We start from the raw sequence: 22,878 nt of genomic DNA, 5'->3' as shown, positions 1-22,878 counted from the left end.
ATTTTCCCCTAGTTTGTAGTAAATGTGAATTAAGTTCATGGCCTCGATAGTGTATCAATCAATCATTTTGAATCTGTTTGAAATGAAGATTTTGAACTGTACATTAGAGTGCCAATGAGAATTGTCATCTCAAATTGTTCTGAATTTAACATTCTTTAAATGTTGATTCCCACGAAAAACTACCCTGTGCACATATCAGCAAAATCGGACTTCATTTATTAGTATCACACAGCCGTCGAGATAAACAATTGAATAATTGAGAAATGTCAAGCATTGTCCAAATGCACTATGTGCCTCGTTTTGATTGGTACAGTTTCTGCTCTTCAAACTATGATGCATTCTAAAAATACAAACTGACGTTTTTTTTTTGAGCTTATTGGTGGTTGGGGTCTTTCAGATCGATCATTCAGTTTTTAGATCGTCTTTCAGATCGATCATTCAGTTTTTACGAATTCGTGCATGGTTTCCAAATTGAAAGTCACGTCAATGTAAAGCCTGTCCACGTTAAATTTCGGACACTTTTCATTCAGTGTAGCTTATGAGATATTTCACTAATCAATGAAATTTCACTTACATGACAGCTGAAACCCTCCTCTTTATTTCGATGTCCAACATGTTTACATTCTTCTTCAGTTTGGTAAAATGGCGCCGAATCAAGTGGAAGTACGCAAACGCATTTTGCGCGAACGGCAACAAAATCCTACAGTGTCGGTACGCGATCTCGCCAAAAAGCTAGAACTGCCGAAGAGTACCGTGTTTAGTGTGTGCAAATCGTTTGACCAGCGCTTAACTGTGGATCGGAAGGTTGGAAGCGGAACAAATCGAAAAGTATGCTCCCGACAGATGGACCGAAAGGTGGTTGCCATTATTGAGAAACATCCCAACCTTTCAGTTATAAATGTGGCTCGAAAAGTTGGAAAATCAAAATCATATGTACAAAAAGTGAAGCAGCTTCTATAAATAACTCAACAATGATCAATCAACTGTTTCGCTATCCGGTGGTCCAACTGGATAATGGAAGAACAGAAAGAATACTCTTACGCCTAAATGGCTACTGTTTGAATGTACCATATGTAATGGTATAGAAGGAATACTGACGAATGACAACTGTGTAATGTGCTAATTATAGATATGATAACCATGTGACATGTACACGATTAAAATTCGGCTCTGTTACATCTAAAATGCTAATGAGCCTTAAATAAATAAATGGGATAAAAAAAAAGTGAAGCAGAGGCATGGACTGAAGGCGTACAAAGTGAAAAAGGTGCCCAATAGTGATGATAAGCAAAATTTCACTGCAAATAGTTTTTGCAAAAATGTTCACGCACCATAATGAACGATGAAACTTATGTTCTCGAAGACTTCAAACAGCTTCCGGGTCTCGCTTTTTATACTGCAATGCGAAGGAATGCCATAGCCGAGTGTTTCCGGACCAAGAAGCAGTCTTAATTCCCCAAAAAGTACTTGGTTTGGCAGCCCATATGCAGTTGTGGCCAAAAATCCAAATCTTTCGTCTCTACCAGCACTATCAACAAAGATGTCTACGAGAAGCAATGTCTCCAGAAGCGGTTGCTACCATTCATAAGAAGCCACGACTCTCCAGCGTTGTTTTGGCCAGATTTGGCCTCTTGTCACTATGCAAAATCCATCCTGGAATGGTATAATGCACATGAGGTCAAACATGGGCCAAAAACAGCAAATCCACCGAACTGTCCAGAACTTCGCCCAGTGCAAGAGTACCGGGCTCTTATTAAGCGAAAACTATTCAAAACTAAGAAGAAAGCGAATGGCATTAATGATTTCAAGAGGAGATGGAAAAGTGCCCCACCAACATATCTGAAGATACTGTACGGAACCTAATGGCAGATGTTCCAAAAAAAGTTCGTGAATTTTACAGACAACGTAATTAACATCGAAGTAATCTTTCCTTGTTTTAGATATAAGTCTATTTAACTGAAGTAAACAATCGGTGTTGTTGTATTACGCTAATTTTAGTTTTACTGGCATCATCTTAATGTCCGAAATTTAACGTGGACATGCTTTACAATCGACTACGGATTGTTTGTTGCCGTTCTGCGAAAGATGCTGAATAGTATATTTTGTAAATAATAATAATAATAAATAATAAATAATTGTTTGGGATGGATGTTTCTGGAAGCGTTGGAGATGTAATTTTGCTAATAGTTCCAGAAAAACTACTCGGATATTCGATAAGTTATTTTAACTTGACAGACTTGGTGTAGTCCTACGTCTCTTCGATTATGTCCCCAACATTACCCATCCATATTTTTTGACGTTGGACTACTTCTTTCATTTCTATACTAGGAGGTAAGTTCAAAATTTTGGAAACGAGAGCTTACGCCTGCAACAACAAGATTTTGAGCGTTAATACCTCTTTGTCGGCTGGACGAAATAGTATGATAGCCACTTCATTCGAAAGATAAAATGTCCACGCGTTATATGCTGTTTAATTATTGATCCAAAAACTTGTTTCAATAGCTTAAACAATGTATTAAAAACAGGATTATTGAGATCACACAAATCTGTATATAAGCTGGCGCCCGCTCGGAAATCCGTTTAGTTGTGATTGAAAAGTGACGGGAAGATGATCTCGCTCGCTCGCTTAACTCTCCTATACTCGCCTGTAAAATCATAACTCGTATACTCACATACCAATCCCATTGATTTCTGCCAACGGACTAAACGGAGCCCCATTTTTTGGTAATTATTTACGTATTATTTACGGATATTTTCGAGGAGGAATCAGTTCCTCCTTTGAGCATCGTGAAAATTTTCCAATTTCAAACGCTTATTGCTCAGTCATTTCATGATGGATTGATGAAATTTTTGCGTCAATCGATTTCAGCATTCCATAACAATTTTTTATATTGAATAAATTAATATATGTCATGAGACTAACTATCGAACAATTGAAAAATCCCAACCCCTATTCTAACGGAAATATCCACTTCTAATTGGTCGAAATTAACGACACATGCGTCGGTTCTCTAACAAAGACATCAAAACCAAGCTGCCTGGGGGAAATCGACATTGCAAATACAGTAGAACATCGATTATCCGCGAGCGGTTGATCCGCGGTGCGGATTATCCGCGAAAGTGAGTTCCCTAGTAAATCTATAAATCTTCCTGATATTTGTCAGTTAGTGGTAGAGTCTTGCATTTTTGTTTTGGTCATGGCTTTCACATTATCTGATCACTCATGTACACTCATGTACCTTACAGATTGAAGGTTCAATAATTTCTGTATTGATGAAACATAGTTTTCATGCTAAAATATATATTGTTCGTGTTTGTGCCTCATTTTTAGTTTTGTATTGCATTATCCGCGATTTTCGTTATACGCGATGGCCTAGCCCGACTATTTCGCGGATAATCGGGGTTCTACTGCACATGAAAGTAGGGGGAACATTTGTTCCTACCGAAATGTGTTCCCTAACAGAGACATCAAAACCAAGCTGCCTGGGGGAAATCGACTTCGCAAATACATGAAACTAGGGGGAGATTTTGTTCCCACCGAAATATGTTCCCTAACAGAGACATCAAAACCAAGACGCCCGAGGGAAATCGGCATTGCAAATATATGCAAGTCGGGGGCATTTTTAAATTGCAAGTAGGGTTAGTGATCCAATTAATTCTAGCAAATAAAATTTAAATGGAACAAGTAGGGTGAGTGATACGATTAATTGTAGCAAATGAAATTTAAATTGAACTTCAATGTTCGTGAAATTTCATATGACCGATCGTGTATTGTGAAAAATTTAGCACAAGTGTAGTTGTAGAATTGTATATGGTAGCAGTTGTGTTAAAATGATTTGATATATGAAACGATTTATTTCAATTTTCATAAATAAAAACCAAGGTGTGTTCCCGCTCGAGAACTGTGCTGTTTAGAAGTTTATGCTGTCTGTTTTGTTGTGTTCATTTTCACCCAAGGAAAGTTCATGCGGCGAGAAAAATTGGAAAAATGGAGAAATATTCGAGAAAGTGATTTCCCATATGCTCTACATATAATATTAGATGTTGTTAGTCCAATTAAAATTCGCATTAGGTTGAAAAAAGACTCAGAAAGTAAAAGCAGAAAACAATATTACCTTTTCCATTTCAAATATGTTTTCTCTGTATTAAAGTAACATGTTTTTACTGATGATAAAAATTGATAATTGTGTTCGGTATTGGTAATTATCTTATATTACATTGGTGAGTGTTTTTTCTTCATTTCATCCATACATAACACAGAAGGCATCTCGTCTAGGGTCACAGAGGGCAGTTTTCATCATATCTCATTTCACTTCGGCATCTTCTATCTGATACGCACCACGCAACGACTGTTTACCGCACTTCTGTCGTCATCACTCGGTAAACACTGTTGGAGAGAAAAAAAAACAATACCCAACTACCAAACAAAATTACCCTTCTCAGGGCCACCAAATCATTATCAAAGAGTTCAACGATGTAATTCTTCAAACATATACGAAATCAATAGAAAGCCTAACGGAATCCTACGTCAACTATGTGGTCGTGTCTCGGACACAACCCTCCTGTGACTTTTTTTTGTAAATGATGGTCCCACCTCGTCCTGCTGCAAAGGTTTGAGCGGGACGAGTTATCTTATTGATATTAATTATATTACGGTATTTATATTTTTCATCAACTAACCAGTGGGCAAACTTAATTGAAAAGAAATCAGACTGGTTATCTCACAGACATAGACATAGCGTTAATAATTCTTTTTCGGATAAACGAAGTGGTATGATAATCACTTTATTCGATAGATGAAATGTTCAGTTCAGGAGGTTCTGTTTCTAGACCTTCAACACATAACATTACTTGACTATCATAAAGCACAATCTTTCAATGGATACGTGTCAAAATTTGACAGCAAACGGTCGATTGGTTCGTACAGCATTACGAGTGAAGCAACTTTTGTTATTGTGAAAAAAACGGAAAAATCCGAATTTCGTGTATTGATTGTGAAATTGGATGAATTGGGCTTCGAATTGCTTCCGCATTTACCGTATTCTCCAGATCTGGCCCCCAGCGACTATTTTCTGTTTGCAGACCTGAAGAGAATGCTCTATGGTAAGAAATTTAAGAACGGTGATGAAGTGATTACCGAAACTGAGGTCTATTTTGAGGAAACCCCGAAAGAGTATTATAAAAATGGTATCGAAAAGTTGCTGTATCGCTATAATAGCTGTATCACCCTCGAAGGCAATTATGTTGAATAATAGTTGAATTTTACGAAAAAATTGTAATGGGTTGTATCTAGGACACGACCGCAGTTTTCGACGTAGAACTACGGAATTATATTATTCAATTCACTTGTTCATTACTTTGGATATTATTTTAGAATGCATCGAAATTTTTGAAATACCTTTTTGGCTATTTAATTTTTTATTACTTCAGTAGACTTGAATGAGTCAAGTAGAGTCGAAAGCTATCAGCACTTCTCGTTTATTTGGTTCAACTCGCATCAGACTTTCTCCTTCCCACTCAGATATCAATCACAAACTATGATCCCTTTTGCTCCTGTATTCCGCTTGAGATGTGATCGAACCCCACAACATGCAACAGTAAGGTTACAATGCTGGAATGTGAAAGCATATTTTCATGAAATATACGTTTATCTAAATAAATGTAGTGTATATCTATATTCCAAAATTCTGGATACTCTTCCATATCCGCATTTAAACAAAAAAAAAACGTATGCTGCTCTTCTTTGTCGTAGCACACCTCGATACAGTGGGCTTCCTCTCCTTGTATCGAACTGTGTATGTATGTGTGTGAAATCAGCATTAGGCATGACTGATACCCGCTTGTTGTGTTATGCTAGCTCACTCGCATCTGTGTTTTCATTCTATTCTTTTTTTTTGGTTTCCGCCTCTAGCCCTGAGAGGGGTCCTTGTGGAAACAAATTCTATTCCATACTCCTCCTTCACCCGTTAAGAAAAAAAATCCTTCCCCGCTCTACGCTATGCGGCTACCATGTTGCTTCGATGACCACCACACGAGAAGTGGTGTGGCTTCAAATGATGATGATATTGAATTAGAGAGACTTTAATCATTTTCAGTTCATTTGTCTCTAGCCTTGAGAAAGGCCCTTGGAAAAACTTTACTCTACTCCTGCATTACACCTCCACCTTCATAACCTTCCCTCGTTGTTCAGCTCGACCAGCAACGATGTTGTCCAATCGAAGTCCACACAAAGAATGATGGCTTCAAATCACGGATGGCTTATTGAAACCAAATATGTTAAAAACGGACAGAAACGAATGTATCGGTTGCTCGTTATTGATAGCTCTGTTCGGGAATGCACACAAATCGGCAGAGCAAATGTATGGGACAATGAAAATGTCTTCAGTTTAGGCATTGGTGGATTGTACTGTATAGTATATCAAACAAATCTTAGAGAATTACCGATTCCATTGGTGGGCAAATTATCAGAATGTGTTCGTTGTGAAAATAGTTATTAACGTTAACTTTATTTCACAAAAACGTGACCTGTTTTCTGATTTGGCACCCTTCCTGAAAAACGTAGTTCTACGTCAAAAAAATAGTTTTACTGTGTTACCTTATAAACTGTTCAGCCGAACTGTTACGTAGATATATTGTGGCTTCTTCAGATGTTGTTCAAAATCTCTAAAGTTTGAACATGTTACCTTAGATAAGATCTGTTATTCTGGGCATTCATTACTCAAGAGAGTAATATAAAGTGTTCTGATTTCCGAAATATGGGATGTATCGAAAATAAGCTTTAAACATTGTTAGTGCCCCTGCCCCTACTGTTGTGCTCACCTATATCTGTAGTTCCTTGATCTGTCAAGAGTCCATCAAGGATTTGTTCACGTGTATATTTGATTGCTTCCGTTGTGTCGCGTATCAAAAAGAAGACTAACATTTAGGTCTGGGACACATGGATGCGACGACTATTACAATGTGGGGGAAATCATCTGGCAAGTGTGAAATCCAGAAGTTCGGGGAACACTATTCATTCGATGATTTACCGGGAAGAGGAAGAAAACCAGGACCTTCCAACTACGATCCAGACCGGAAAGAAATCAGCCTCATCAATCGGAATAAATTGACGTGATTTGGCAAAAAAAAATTGGGACAGAAAAATAAGACATCGTGTCGTACCTCTCTTGAGTTACGTTCAACGACGGATTCCAGTGAGAGCGATATTGTTGCGAACAAATTCAGCATTTTCAACTTTTATATTTCCTTATTTTTTTTATCTTATTTGTACACCTTGGGTTGTGCGCAGAATAACTATAAATGTGAAGACCACAATGCGTTTTCCTAACACGGAATAGACCGATTTTTAAGTCAGTGTTCGGAATGCGCCTTGTTGTCTACACATATATGCGGGAAATTAAGCATATGTTCAAATCGATTGGTGCCGTAGTAGCGAAATATCATGAGTCCATTATAGAATGCCTGGGCAAAACTCAGCACTCAATATTGGCCGATTTTCGGGACGCGATGGATGTTCAGTTTTTTTTGTGTATTTTGTATTTTTTTTATTTATTTATTTAATGTCAAACGTCTTCGACCTAATGGTTGTACAGACTGCTTATAGGGACTTAATTCTATTCTTATAGATTAACCTACTAATATTAAAATCGAACAGATACCTCGTTAAAGACGCGGCAGCAAGCGTTTCATGGATTATTTTGCCCATACGGTGATTAGGCATCGCCAGGACTCGATGGTGGCGTAGCTGTCGGGATGGTGCGTGTAGGCTAACGTTTCGAAGTAGATAGCTGCAGTCAATTTTGTCTGTCAATACATCGAAAATAAAAATTCTCTGTAGCACCAATCGTCGGCTTTCCAGGGTTTGCATTCCAATAAGTGCACAGCGCTGTTCATAGGGTGGTAGGTTGGTTGGATCATTCCAGGGCAGGCCACGTAGAGCATACCTTACAAAGCGTTTCTGAACACGTTCGATGCGCTGGATATGTACAGCGTGATATGGGGCCCATACTTGTACTGCGTATTCCAAGACGCTGCGAACAAATGCACAGTACAACGACTTCAGAGCGTAGACGTCATCGAAATGAGCTGTGTTGCGTCTCAAAAATCCAACCATCGCATTTGCTCTTGAAATTGTGACCGAGACGTGCTCATGGAAACGCAGCTTGCTGTCAAGAAGAACTCCCAGATCTTTGATTCGATTGACTCTCTGCAGTGGCGAGAGATGCAACATGTATCCGTGTACAATAGGGAAGCGAGAGCGCGTAAATGTGATGGCCTTGCATTTTCAGCGTTTACATGCATTCCATTTTCCTGGCACCAAACCGTTAATCGCTCAATGTCAGCTTGCAGTATGCAGCAGTCTAAATTTGATTGTATTACTCGGTAAATTTTCAAATCATCCGCATATAAAATTTTCTCCGAACATAACCTTTCGCACAGATCGTTAACGAATAATACAAAAATCAGAGGACCAAGAATGCTTCCTTGTGGCACACCAGATGGAATCGTAAATTCGTTGGATTTAGTACCGTGGACCTTGACAAAAGCTTTGCGGGATGATAAGTATGAGGTTAGCAGGTTTATGATCCAGGATGGTAAACCAAGTCGAACCATTTTCAGAATAGCAAGGTCGTGGGGTACTTTGTCGAAAGCTTTGGAGAAATCGACGTAAACAGCATCTACTTGTTGCCGCTTCTCGATTTTGTTGATTAGCATGTGAGTGTATGCCATAAGGTTCGTGGTGGTTGCGCGTTTTTTAACGAAGCCGTGTTGGAACTCTGAAATCACAGGCTGTACAATCGGACATAGTGCACCATGAACTAGACTCTCGAGCACTTTTGCTAGGCAGTTTAAAATCGATATCGGGCGATAGTTTTCGACATTGTGAAAGCTGCCTTTCTTGTGGACTGGAGTTATCGATGCAAGCTTCCAAGCCTCGGGAAAAATACCCTCGCGCAGCGATTGGTTGTAAACCATAGAAACTGGTCTGGCGAGCATCGCTGCACAGTTCTTGACGAAGACCGGGGGAATAAGATCCGGACCGGGTCCTTTTGTTGCATCTACTGAACTGAGTGCTTTATGCACCACATCTTCATCAAACGCAAGTACTGGGAAACAGAGATTGTAAGATGATAGACTGTCAATATACTGGCGGGTTGGTTGAGATGAATTGCTTTCATACATGTTTTGGAAAAATTCGGCAAAGAGATTGGCAGAAGAAAGTGGTGAGTCGGAGTTGCTGGATTGATAAGCAATTTTGTTATTTACAGTATGATAGTCACAGCGAGAAAAATCAAGCTCAGAGTGAGAAGAAGAGTCATATTCCATTCGGGAACAAAAATTAACAATTAAAGCCAGCGGCTTATGGTGGTCGTCCACTTTGAGGAGCGCCGATGGGTAGTCGACAAGACTTACACGGTCAGGGTTGGTAACAAATGTCAAGTCAAGAAGCTTACCTTTGGCGTTCAGTAGGTCGTTAATTTGATGTAACCCAGACGACAGTGTTGGTTCTACTAATGCTAGTTCCTGCTCCGTAGATGCGTTAAGAGGTAAAAATGAATTGAAATCGTCGTCGAAGGTCCACACTAAATTCGGGAGATTATAGTCACCGAGGATTACGATCACATCATCAGGGTTGGCCATTTGTTGAATTTGATGGATGGATTCAACGTGACGGGCGTAGGTATCCACATGACTGTTCGGGCGGATGTAGATGCTACAGATGAACAATGCGAACCGGGGTAGAATGATGCGCACGGAACTACAGTTAAGCTCAAATTTCACTGCAATCAAGACACCACCGCCACGGGACAAGTGACTGCTGAGTGAATTACGATCACAGCGATACACTACGTAGTTACTTGATAATTCAGCACTTGATATTCCAGAATGAAGCCACGTTTCTGTAAGGACCACTGCATCAAAGTCACATATTCCCTATATGATCCCGAAAAATTATCCTACATCAAAAAGTATCGATGGATCCTTTAAATATTTTCAATCTTTAAAGAATAATTTTCAAACAGAACCTTCACGAATGTATGAGCGCACCTTTGAAATTCAGATTCTCTATACTTTCATGAGAAAAGATAAAAAAGTGTCATTCAACTATTGTAACGATAACGCAGACTTTTGCATATTTTAGCCTTAGATCGAGCATGAGAAAGCAAGGCATCACGCTACACAAGAATGTCACAAAGAGATGGTTCTCATTCAGACTGATTCAAATAGTATATGAATAAATAAGTATAATAATAGGAATGGGAAAAAAATGTTATTGGTATCAAGTCATAATTTTTTTACAAATCTGTAGATTCTGTAGGAAACCCGAAAAATCTGCAATTCTTGGTTATGGTAACCTTGCTCTACTGTACATGTTGTAGATATGGTAACCTTGCTCTACTGTACATGTTCAGAATACATCCACAAATTGATATACAATAACGCAAGTATAAAATAACTACACGGATGTTTAAAAAACTTTCAGAGAAGTATTATAAGCATACATCACAAAGGGTATCATTAATAAAAAATGGATAATCATTGATTGAAAAAATTAGGAAAATGCGAATCGTCTATATTACCTACATTACATTACCATTAGTAAAATAATGTAGGAATTCTAACATTAGCTGTTTATGCACAATGATAATAACGGTACACAGTATGTTATATAAGGTAAAATATGTACCACCTTCAGGTCCTTTATCACTTTACGAACTTGAATTCGTCAATTATATATCAATTGCAATATTGTGATATTCTTAAAAAATATATCAGCAACTCATGCTACGGGCACAGCAAATGATCAAAATTACACTTCAGCGCGTCATTTTAATCATAGCCTAACCCGCTTGAGTCACTATAATTACTGCCAGTGCGCTGAGATCAGTAAAACGATAGCGTCATTGCTGAAGATTAGTCACACAGACACCTCATTTCAGCTGACTGCTGAGATGACTCTCTCGGCACAGAAGTCGTAATCAAATTCGCCATTCGATCCACTCTTCTCCCTGCGAATCTAATCAATATAATAGCTACTAGTGGAGCATCTCGCGAATCAAAACAGAAGGTAAGAAGGGGTATCAAAACAAAACCTGAGTTAGAGTGGCGACAGCGAACCTGAACCTGTTCGGCGCTGTTTACCAACAAACGAGACTGGCCAGACATCGCGTCTATGTCTGTCTGACGGCTCTCTCTCTCTCTCTCTCTGTCTCTCTCTCTCTCTCTCTGTCTCATAAGGCTCGTCGTTTCACATTCATGTTACGATCAGCGAGCTATTTTTAAGTGATGACTGTCACTGGCGCAAAAGCGTTCAATTGTCCCTTTTTTCTCTGTGGGATTGTTTCTAGCAATCCTCGACGAGCGTGGCAAAGAGAAAGGAAAGCAGCCAACCATCATTCCGACTAAATCCAATTTAATTACTACTCGGGTGCTGGGGCCAACGCTGCCAACAGTCGCTGCCATCCTTGTCCCAGAGCAGCATGAATGGATCTTATTCTCAACTTGACGCGCAGCTTGCAGCAAACCACATCATCAGACAGAATCTGCGGGGAAAGAGACAGACCGTTCCGCTGGAGAGGGAGTGAAAATGCTAATAAAATTAACGATTTACGAGGGGTTATGTGCGATGACTTTTCACGGCTTCTTCACTACGGCCCGAGAAAAGTGGCGAAATTTATGATGCCTCAGTGCCAGCGATCCAATGAAATCTGACAATCATCAGCGATTCATAACGAGAAACAGCATAGCGATAGAATAGCTAAACGCGACCGTGGAGTGTGTAAACAAACAATTAGACGCTTGTTTGTTTGTTTCCCGATGTTGGTTGGCTGGTGTTACATTTTGCTATTTTATAGCGTTTGACAAGTCACACAAACGCTTTGTGTACGCATAAGTTTTTATGAAGAATTTTGATGGGGAAAAATAGCTACAGTTATCGGGAGAATCCATTCGAGCATACCCAGAGAAATTGGAATATTCGTTGAATACAAAAGATTGTCTCATGGAAAGCATGTAATATGAAGCCCTACCAATACTTTTCATTCTAGCAATGCTAATCAGTGTTGGAAAAAATCATCTTCGCTAAGATCAAATGCATAGATGTTCGGGCTAGGTTGCATCGAAAACCTATATATTCCAAACGAAAATTAAAATTGCAGATCCAGGCAACCAGTGAATATGAGCAAATGAACTTTTGTCCTTTAATATGTTTTGATGTTTATTTTTTCCACCCAGTTTCATTTTCATCTTTATTGTCGGAAACGTCAGAACTGAATATCATTTCAGCCAAATGAATATCAGCTGTTGTTAACTTCTAACCTGAGCCTGCTGTGTGCGGTTGGGTTTGGCAGCTGCCGGATGCCGTATTCGGAAATACCTTATGAAATTCCCGATGTCGCTAATGGCTTGACGGTAGCTAAAACCACTCGTTGTATCCATTCTGCATATGCCGTTGCTACCGTCGCGCCAAATAAAATTTATTTTGAACTTAAATTCACTGCCAGAACGAATATCGTTTCGGATGTGATGAATATCAATTTGTTGCTTTTGATATCCAAAGTATAAATAACAGCGAAGTTATGAACCCCACTCAATATCGCATTCATTCATTATAGCAAATTTGTTCATGCAACAGCGATATGAACAAAATGAGCTCGTTTCTTATTGTCATCAATATAATGAGGGCAGTGTGTTTCAAGCTGAAAAAAAGTCATTTGCACTGGAACAAAATCATATTCGTTACTCGTGAATATTTGTTGATATTCTAAGACACTGATGCTAATTACCCATATATGAATACAATAATTTCCATAAAAATTTGCTTTCTTCGCTTTCACTATTTTCAATTCATCTACATCCTTCGAATGTAATCTAACGGGAGGAACCATCGTTTGATGTAAGTTAATTTGTATTTTCGAGGTTTCGAGGTAAAAGCCGAACTGTTTCACATTTTCTTTGGAGTTTACACTCGACAAAAAAAAAGTATAGCAATGAAAGAAAAAAAAAATCAACACATAATGATGGGATATATAGTGACTCAAAGTCGAAGTCGAAAACAAGCTTTCGGAACATTCTATTTAGATGAAGTCATAGTGTCATATGAGAGTTAAAAGGTTTGCTATCTGTTTTCAGAGTAATGGTTCTCAATTTTCTAAGAATGGCGAATGTATGTGCTAATGTATGAAAATCGACTCAAACTCATATTCGTACGCTGGTTGAAATCTCAACTCGATTTCGAAGGCGTTAAGCAATTTCAGAATTCCATCATTAGTATGGTATCCCTTGTTAATTGCAACTATATTTAGCTGTTTTTAGCCGTTATCTACATGTTTTTAGGTGTATTCGAAAGGAATATCTAGCAATTTTTTCATCAAGTAGTTATTAAAATCGTTATTTTTAGAAATTTGATGGTTTCTAAATTCCCCACACAGATAACTTCCTTAGTTTTTACTGGGAATGATGGCGAAAGATTATGGAGGAATATCAATAACTTTTGAGCAATTGTAATTTAACCATGTGCGAACTTTATACGTCTTGTGCTCTGGGTCATCAAACTTGAATCCTCAATTCCATTCCATTTTGTTGACATTTTGCTTCAAATTTCCCTTCAGAGTGTTCAAGTAAACATCCTTATCCATTACACCATCGATAAAAAACCAAATTGAGCAACAAAAAGTTTGTAATGTGCCTATGAAGGGCACAGAGGGTCAAATCGTTTTTCAGCAAAAAAAACCGTAGCTTCAATTTGATTTTTCCAAACAGCATGAAATACATGAATGTCTTACTGGTAAGATGTTACTCCCGTAGATGGATCCAAATTTAATATTTTTCGCTCCGTTGGTTATCGTTTCGAATAGAGAAAGCCAAACGATGAATTAAATGTAAAAAAAAATCTGAAAACAACCTTTAAATATGGTGGTGGTGGAAGGATGGTATGAGGGTGCATGTATGGGTTATTTGGTAGATAACGGCTAAATACAGCTAAAGAAAGTTGCAATGAACAAGGGATTCCATTCTAATGATTGAATTCTGAAATTGGCCAACGCCTTTGAAATCGAGTTGATATTTCAACCAGCGTACGAATATGAGTTTGAGTCCATTTTCATACATTAGCACATATATTCGCCATTTTTAGAGAAATAAAAAACATTCTTCTGAAAATAGATAGCGAACTTTTCAGCTGTCACATGACACTATGACTTTATCTAAATAGAATGTTCCGAAAGCTTGTTTTCGACCTTCAACAGAAGGGAAAAGAGATCTACATGGTGGAGTACGATTACGGATTTGAGTCACTGTACATCATTCCAAAGCTTCAACTTTCAAGTTTTAGAATATTCTACGTACACATTTTTATCTCGATACCCCATAAAAATGTTCACCACCTCGAAAAAACACCCTATGCAAAATATCAGATCAATCGGACTTAAGGAAGAGTGGCGCAAAGTGGTCAAAGTTTGAGTTTTTTGAAAATCGAAAAATCACTCAATGGGGGAGTAAAGGAAATCGGGTTTTTCGAAAAAAAAAATTGATGCCAAATTTCTTAAAATTGCATGAAACGTCGAGATCTAGTGTCATCTCGAATTTTTTTTTCGTCAAAAATCGGCATTCTGGGACTTAGTTTTTTTTCGGAGTACGAAACGAAAAGTATAGTTTTGGGTGCCAATAAAAATAGATAGCTCGATTTTTCATTCGGAACTTGCTACGAAATGTTGATTTGCACGATAATATACCCTATGCAAAATATTAACTCATTCGGACTTCATTTACTGGTGTAACAAACGTTAAAATTTGAGTTTTTTTTTGAAAAACGAATACATGTGTAGATGAAGTGGATAACAATATCGGTAAGAAATAAACAATCGATTTCTTTCTGTTTTTTTTCAGGGATTTTGTAAAAAAACACTTTTTTTGCCAACTAACAAAATAGCAAATCCAATTAATCTTATCAACCAGCTTTCGTTTGATGATTTCTAGAACATAGGACCTTCCGTGGCTCTCCAATTATTTTTGTACACCAAGGGGTTGCGGTTTTTAGATACAATTGGGATCGAATGGATATTCAGGAAGATTGTGTGTTTTTTGCGTAATGCGATGACGCTTCATCCGGCTAAAACACTTATTGTCAATCTGCATGATGTTTTTGTTGATCACGTGATCAAAACTTTATTCAAACATTCGTTCTGGTACAGATCTTGATTGATAACCAAACCAGAGGACTTGAACCATGACACGAGAAGAGAATGAAGTTCTTCCGCGTTCATAATTTTGGCTGGGGATGTGGTAAACAGTCGAAGTCGCAACATTTTCGCTTTTAAGGGGGTGTTCTAGTGTAGAGACACAAATTTTGAACGTTTTTTCGAATTCCGTAAAAATAAAACAAAGAATATCTTCACCATCCATTATATCATTATTTGTTCATCTATCTTTTAACAATAAAACAAGAATTGAACGGACAAAACATATTCACAACTAGAGTAGTTAAGAGCTGATGAAGTGAGAGGGTTCAAAAAAATGTGCCATGGCATACACGATTCCAGCCCTTCTGGTTATCTGAAACAAACGAATCGAACAGATTCTAAATCAGTAAAAATGCCGCTGTCGCGTGAACCTCGAACAAGTCAAAAACATGTTTTTGACAAAATGGCGGCCGTTTGAAAAACAAAATGCGGTTTAAAACGTTTTTTTTACGTTTCCCGATTTTTGTAAAATAGTAAAATTTAAAAAATATATTTTTTTAGAGGTTCATGCGATAGAGAGATGCCTGCAGATTGTATCCATAAAAGTTCGACATGAATCAGTTCAGTAAAACTTGAGATATCGTGTACGTCAGTTTTAAAAAAAAACTAGTTTCGAAAAATCGAAGTTCATTGTTATGGTCGCACCAGGTTAGATACCGCATCACTAAAATGGCTCTAACTCGGTAAATAATAGGATTTTTGATAAGTCCTTTCTAGGGTATATTGAATGCCTAAACTACAGAAATATGAAGAAAAAAAATTTTGAATTTCTTTAAATTTCTAGACTAGAATACTCCCTCAAACCATTAACGACCAAGCTGTAAAAATTATTTTTTTGACGAAAGCCATTGTTGTATTTTCGATTATTAACGCTAAAGGAACTCCAACGTTTAAGAATTATTTTTTCCCATCTTCCATTTTCCAGGAAATGACTGTTCGAAAAATCGAACATTGGCCGAAACCCGCCCTTTTTTTTGCGAGTACAAACATACTGCGATCTAAAAGTCACTTCAATCAGCAAATATACGGTATTCATAAATGCATAAATTTTGGATTCCCGGAAGAATAAGAACAGGAGAATGGAGGTCTCTAAGTATAAATCCAAATTAATCCACCTAAGGTGAGATGTGGCATTTCTTATTTCATGTAATTTTAATTTATTACTGACAGGCTTTTTCTTTCAAACTAAAGCATATGCTGTTATTTTTATTGTTAACTGTGGAGAAATGTCAATGTTTAAAAATTAGTCTCTCCAATTATCAATTTCCCGAAAAAATCGAACATTTTCCAAAACCTGCAGTATACCAGAGTACTGCTAAAAAAACAATGGCATAGAGGGTTGGGAGGTTATTATTCGGTCCGCTGAAAGAATATTCACACAAACAATCTCATTTGAATCCTCGTTACACGTACTGATCATTTCCTCCAGCTCCCCCACAAAAGAAATTCTACGGGCCGCCATCACCTAAGGTTGTTACGGACAAAAAATCATACAGATTTTGAATAATATTTGCTAAATTAATCGATATTTGCAAACATTCACAACTGAAAATGCAAGAATAAATGAAAAACCTTCCGTCTTCTAAAGTAAACAAATCAAAATGCGCAGCGGAGGTTAGATGTGTTGGTGTTGATTCAGCAGAAAAAAATGTTCGTTATGGCCAACGTTCGATTTTTCGAACACTCAATTTCCTCGGCTGTTATTTTCCTGTATGCGGCTCAATCGAATGATTTTCGCTCTATATCACAATGTATGTTCTTTTATCAAAGCAATACTGTAGAAAACTTCACATATTTTTGTATTTTATTGGGGGTTTTAATTGAAATTGAAAACACCTTTAAATCTAATTTATTATCCAATAAAGTTACTCAAAATTGAATGAAATCGATATAAGTGGTAGCTAATAAATTAAGCTATCTTTTGTTGCAAAAACATTACCGTATGGTTTCTGTCCAAAGACATGAAAAGTTATCAAAGTTGCTGTTCAATTTTTCGAACGTTTGGCCTAAAATGGGTTAAAAAATGTTGTATCATATACTTTTGGCCAAGATTTCTATGCAATTCATAAAACTGTAGAACTGTGCGCTCGCAAAATGATTCATGTTTCGAAAGCTTTTTGAGCAAAACTGAGCAAGCATAAACAAAACATAAAATTACTAACAGAAATAAGAGAGAGAGAGAGAGAGAGAGAGAGAGAGGGGGGGGGGGTAATACATGAATCACTCTCATTTCTCTCTGATCACGTGTTTTGTTGAGCATAGGGACCTCGAAAAAATCCTAAATTTTAGTTGCCTCCAGCTAAATTGTCGATTGTTTGTATGTATGGGAGCAGACCTATCCCTCAACCTAAGCGTCAGCTTGAAAAAAAAGTCCAAATAATGCCAAGCAGGGCAGGGATCGAACCAAGGTCGACTTGAATGTAAGGCTGATTTACGCTATTCAAATAGCCATTGGTGCTGTTGTGCGAATATTGTGAGAATATTACACCACATTATGAAATGAAGTTGTATCTTGTAAGAAAGCATGAAAAGTGTTTTCTAAGTGTAAAAAGATCAGCATAAACGTAAATCTTTATCCTTTTCGGTCGGTGGTGCGTGCTTATTTGCAAGGTGTCTCTTGTTTCGCTCTCTCAAATTGCTCTTATATTGCTATGGCATACATATTACACAAATGCTGTACCAGTATGGCAGGGCAGCACATTATTTTTTTGTTATTTTTAAGCTCATTCAATGTTATAAATCAGGGTGTCAAATGTGTCAAATATGGATTAAAAATTAATTTTGGTTTTACAAAAGCACAGTGAATGCGAATTTCTACATGGATATATGGAAATCATCTAATTCATGATAACTATGCCAAACGTAATACTAAAACTAACATTATGCATAAAAAATGGAATTGAAATTTAATACAGATTTTGATTCAGATTTTCCGAGAAAAAACTAAGATAAAAAGATTTTTTGAAACCAAAAATACAGATTTTATTATGGCAACCCTGGTTAAGGCAGACCTGACTACATATGTGACATTTTCATGATTTCGAGAGAAAAGAACGTGAAGTTTAGTGCCATAAGCGGTTTTCGTTGACCATTCAAAGACAATTTTGACCCGTTATTCCTGTTGTACGCTTAGTTTTTCACATCTGATAAATGTGATATGTAACTTATAAAATGCTTAAGCTTATGCAATCAATCAATCGAAATATTTAATTTTGCGACTAGTTCTGACTTAACACCGACCGAATGTCGGTGAAGGGTTCAGCCGCGCGAAAGATGAAGCTAAGTTGTCTCGAGTCCAAAACCACACGAAGGTCATTAACGCACTTCGCGCGAGGTATGATGACGGTTGAAAGTCGGTAATCGAAGGAGATATGATACCGTTTCCTTGAATTACACGACTGATCATTTGCTGGGGATGAATATCATCCTATTCGCCTCGCAACAAGCTGCAAAGGAATCCAGTTGTCTTTGCAGAAACATGGATCTGATGATGCAACAGATTTTCATGTCATCCGCCTATATAAATCAGGGATCCTCCAGCTAGAGAATAATTGCAGACGTTGAGTTGGCCGAGGTGGCTGCCATTTGGTATTCCTGAAAACGACGCAAAATATGAAAACAGAAGCTATCTACGTTTTCGTGCATCATATTGTATGCCATTGATCGCAAACTATCCGTAAACCTACAAAACCTGCTTGGTCGAACTCGGAGCTTAAGCGTCTGAAGAAACTGAAAGGGGCAACTCTTCGGAAACATGCCAAACTTCACACGGAATCTACGAAAGCGTACTACTCCAATGCCAATTCGGACTACCGGCGTCTAAACAGGGCTCCCCTCAAGCATGACTAACGGTGTAGTGGAAGCTGCCCCCATCACGGATATTGCACAATTATTCCGCAAACAGTTTCAGTAACGAACGAACAAGCAGTCAAGACGTAGCAGCTGCTTCTTGCAACGTTCCTTTCTCGGCCTTCTCAAGTGGATCGTTTTCTATTACCAGAGAAATGATTATCGCAGCCAACTGTCAAGAAGTCAACTGAAAAGTTCAAAGGGTTCCGGTCCTGTTGGCAACACCTCCAACACCAGCCAACGCTTTCAATCTCTCCCTGAGGTCGGGTGACTTCCCATCCTGCCGGAAGAAATCCTACGTTCTACCGATCCATAAGAAGGGTTGCAAAAGGACTGTATCTAACTGTCGTGGAATAGTCCCTTTAATTGCTACGTCGAAGCTTCTCGAGCTAATTATTCTCAAAAGATTGGCTCAAAACTTCGCCCACTGCATTTCTGTGGATCAGCATGGATCCATGAGCATTAAAAGTGGACAAATCGTTATCATATTTTCGACTGGACAAACCAAAATCATTTACCTTACTTATAAAGCGTTATAAATCATTGTTCCGTTTCATTCACTCTCTTAACACCACATGGTCAGCTTACTTCATGAGGTTTTGATCTGTATGCTCTCAACTGTCATCATATTGACAATAATATTGACCGTGTCCACTTTACACTTCTTGCATTACTGTGAAAGTGTGAAATGTGTGAAGTTAAAGCATATATAATGGGACAATAGAAAATGCTCTCCCAAATCCTGCGATGTGATTTTCATCTGTGATCTGTGATCTGTTCATGCGTTACCTATATGACAGGGAATAAACCGAAATCGTGTTTCATTGCTCAATACATTCATCCCACCCAAATGAGAAGGAATAGCTTCTCGTTTGACGATAAACACTTTCGGATTTCATTTACGATCGAGTAATACTAGAGAACCACGCTATAGAGGCGACCCTTCTGGCCGCGAATATTATACTAACATTCCCTCCCTCCGCCTGGCGACTGTAAGGACTTGGCCGGCGTCGTTATTGACTTATTAAAGCTCGAATCACCGAAACTTGCACTATGATAATGATTTAGTTCTCCCACGCGTCATTCGGTGTGTTCTTGGTGCAAGTTCGCTGGCTCAGGTCAATCACGGAGAGCTGCTACGAAGTGTATAGCCTACCCAAGCTCAAGCTCAATTACGATCGAGTAATGCTTTTTGTAATGACCAATGGTATTCTTCGTAATTTCGTCGATTTCTTTCGATTGAGTTTGAATTTTTACTGCGCTGGCTGAGAGTAAATCGATGACAATTGGTGTTGGTATGTCCTTTAGAAAAAGCACAAAACCCGTTCTTATTATTTGTTCCACTAACCTGAGTAGGATCGTCAATTGCAGATCATGGCTCAGTCGATCCAGAGCGGCCGTTCCCTCCACTCGGATGGAGTTTATTTTCTCCCGCAAATTCCGAGAGCAAGCTGCTGCACCGTGACGCTCGCGAAGGATCTCGAGTATGTTTGGTTGGCGAAGAAAGGCTACCACCTGTCGCGGGAAATCATAGTAAATTAATGGATCATCAAACTTTTCCGAGAAAATGTTGAACCCACCTTATCATTGTAAGCCACGGGAATCTCCGGCGATCCAACACTCAATCGCGGCAAAGCCGGCGGTCTAGGGGGCGGAATCGGTGCGGTGTCTACCGGAACAATAGTCGTAGTTATCAACTGATCGGGCCTATGACGAGACCGGGGGCAGTCCGTGGGAACGCGAGGGTCCATGAAGGAAGTTCGTCGATTGACATGATCGATGAAAAACTGTTTGCCACTTTGGTCTAGCTTTGATTCCCACCCCGATGGTAGGCCTTTGTCGGGCGAAGCGAAACAATTTACCAGCCCAACCAGATCCCGGTTGTGTTGGTACCGTCCAAAGCATGTCGGATCTCGCCGTATGCGAGAAACCATGTGTTTCAGTGCAGTGTTGCGATTATAGATTAATATGGCATCGGTATTGGTGTGCAGCATTGAGTAGAAATCAGGTCGACAGATCATGGCCAGCACCGGATGGGCAGCCCGATCGTGCTGGAGATTCTCGATCTGGGCAGCATTAACGGCAACCGTTATGGCAGATGTTCCTTGGCGCGGATTTATTGAGTCATAGCCGAACCGGGGAGGACTGCGGCTACCTCCGTCACGTCGGTCGTATATTGTTCTCCTTATCGATTGATAACGACGGTCCAGTTGTTGTCTGTGTTGCTCAGGGCCTAACACACCGGAGTGTGCTCCCGGACGCTGCCAGGATGTTGTCCGTGTGGCATGATCGATGTAGAAAATTCTACCATGACTATCCATTCTTGCCTCCCAAGCTGGGGGAAGTGGTTCTTCAGGTTCAGCCAACGCCCCGCGAGCCCTTTCCGGTATGGAAGGAAGTCTTGTACTGGTCAGATGCCGAACCGGTGAATCCGTGTCGGGCTCATCGTCATGGCCTTCTGCTACTCGAAGCTGATCCACTCGGTTCCCAGTTATTGCCACTAGGTCATTGTACCTCATGTCAGGCTGTACCACCGTTTCAGGCGAAAAAGCATTTCTTGTATAGAGATCTGGAGGGCCAAAACTATCCGACAGCACCCGTAACCTGCGAGCGTGATGTGTTGGTGTCGGGGGACAGATTGGGTCATTGTTTCTGCCACACCCAACCCTTGTGAGCGGACGTGGCTGTGGTCTTACCGGTTTGGGGTGCATAATGACTGGCGAGCATCTCTCGGGTGAATTTTCCAGTGGCGAACCCGATCGGGTCGATGATCCAGAGGGTGGACTTCGTGTTCGTGGCGATAGATTTTGTATGGGGAAAATTATGTGACAAGCTTTCGCAGGGTCCCCAACCAGGAAATCTCCCGTGCCGATCGGACCATTAGGTGGGTGTTTATTCTTCCCATTGGACAGCGTTCTGGCCAGAGGTCGGTGTGGCTTAACGGTACGTGTTTCACTACCACCTTCCGCCAACAATGGTTCATTGGAACAAGTGGGCTGGGAGTCTCTCTCCGGAAAACTGAACTCCGTTCGAACCGTTTTTCTAAGCGGAAGCTTGGCAACATCACTGCTGGAAACTGCGGCTACTTCGCTAGCAACATCAGCGTTGGCACAATATAAGTGGCCCCTTCCCAACCGGAGTGGAGTATTGTCCGATAAACTTCCATCGGTTTCTGGCGTAGCCAATGGGGCACTTTCCGTTATATCCTCCAGCGCTTGTTTAATAACACGCGTAACTTTCTCATGGCGGACCTGTTTTGGAGTTTGGTCAAAAAACTCTCCCGGCGTAAAATCGACCCCCAAACCTCCACTCTCCGGCCCCGTCCCATAGGACTGCTCATCGGTATCAACGATGTCGAAGGAAAACTCTTCCGACCCTTGCTTCAACAATTGATTACGCTGTTTGTGGTAATGTTTGGGTGGCCACGAACGTTCCAGTGGCCGATGAATTTGATTGATCGGTACCACCTCTTCGGATGGATTCTCCACAATTTGTTCGTCACGTGGAGCAGGGTTCCACACGTGGAGATAATCCTGCGAGGGTGATGATTTGAGAGATCCATTCGAACGGACTTTTTTCTTGGCACCATTCGAAGTCGGTTCCTCCTGTGAGGTCGGGGTGATTTTTGCTTTCCGCCGAACCCCCGAACAAGGGGCTGATGAACTGGACGATCCACAGGAGTCACCCTGATGCCCGCCGGTCGATGTAGGTGTAGTAGCAGGGCAACAGTTTGGCGAGATTCGACTGCTTGAATTCGGGTCATGAGCAGGTGATGGATCGCCATCTG

At 39.6% G+C, this 22,878-nt stretch overlaps 2 protein-coding genes across 4 annotated transcripts in view; one reads left to right on the top strand and one right to left on the bottom strand.

The window, feature by feature from the left end:
* LOC129762280 (monocarboxylate transporter 12-like) overlaps positions 1 to 22,878 on the top strand; it is a 660,562-nt gene that overhangs the window by 211,446 nt on the left and 426,238 nt on the right. The gene's annotated exons all lie outside the window — the stretch shown is intronic.
* Positions 1 to 22,878, bottom strand: part of LOC129762279 (E3 ubiquitin-protein ligase HECW2) — a 117,151-nt gene that overhangs the window by 92,141 nt on the left and 2,132 nt on the right. Inside the window, exons 3-4 of the mRNA XM_055760394.1 lie at positions 20,672 to 22,875; positions 20,440 to 20,606 (exon numbers count right to left, since the gene is read on the bottom strand). Of these exons, the coding sequence (XP_055616369.1) occupies positions 20,440 to 20,606; positions 20,672 to 22,875 (2,371 nt within the window). The remainder of the gene's footprint in view (positions 1 to 20,439; positions 20,607 to 20,671; positions 22,876 to 22,878) is intronic.

Source organism: Toxorhynchites rutilus, chromosome 1, assembly GCF_029784135.1.
Source record: "Toxorhynchites rutilus septentrionalis strain SRP chromosome 1, ASM2978413v1, whole genome shotgun sequence".
Taxonomy (NCBI): Eukaryota; Metazoa; Arthropoda; class Insecta; order Diptera; family Culicidae; genus Toxorhynchites; species Toxorhynchites rutilus.
This window is presented reverse-complemented; position numbering and strand designations above follow the sequence as displayed.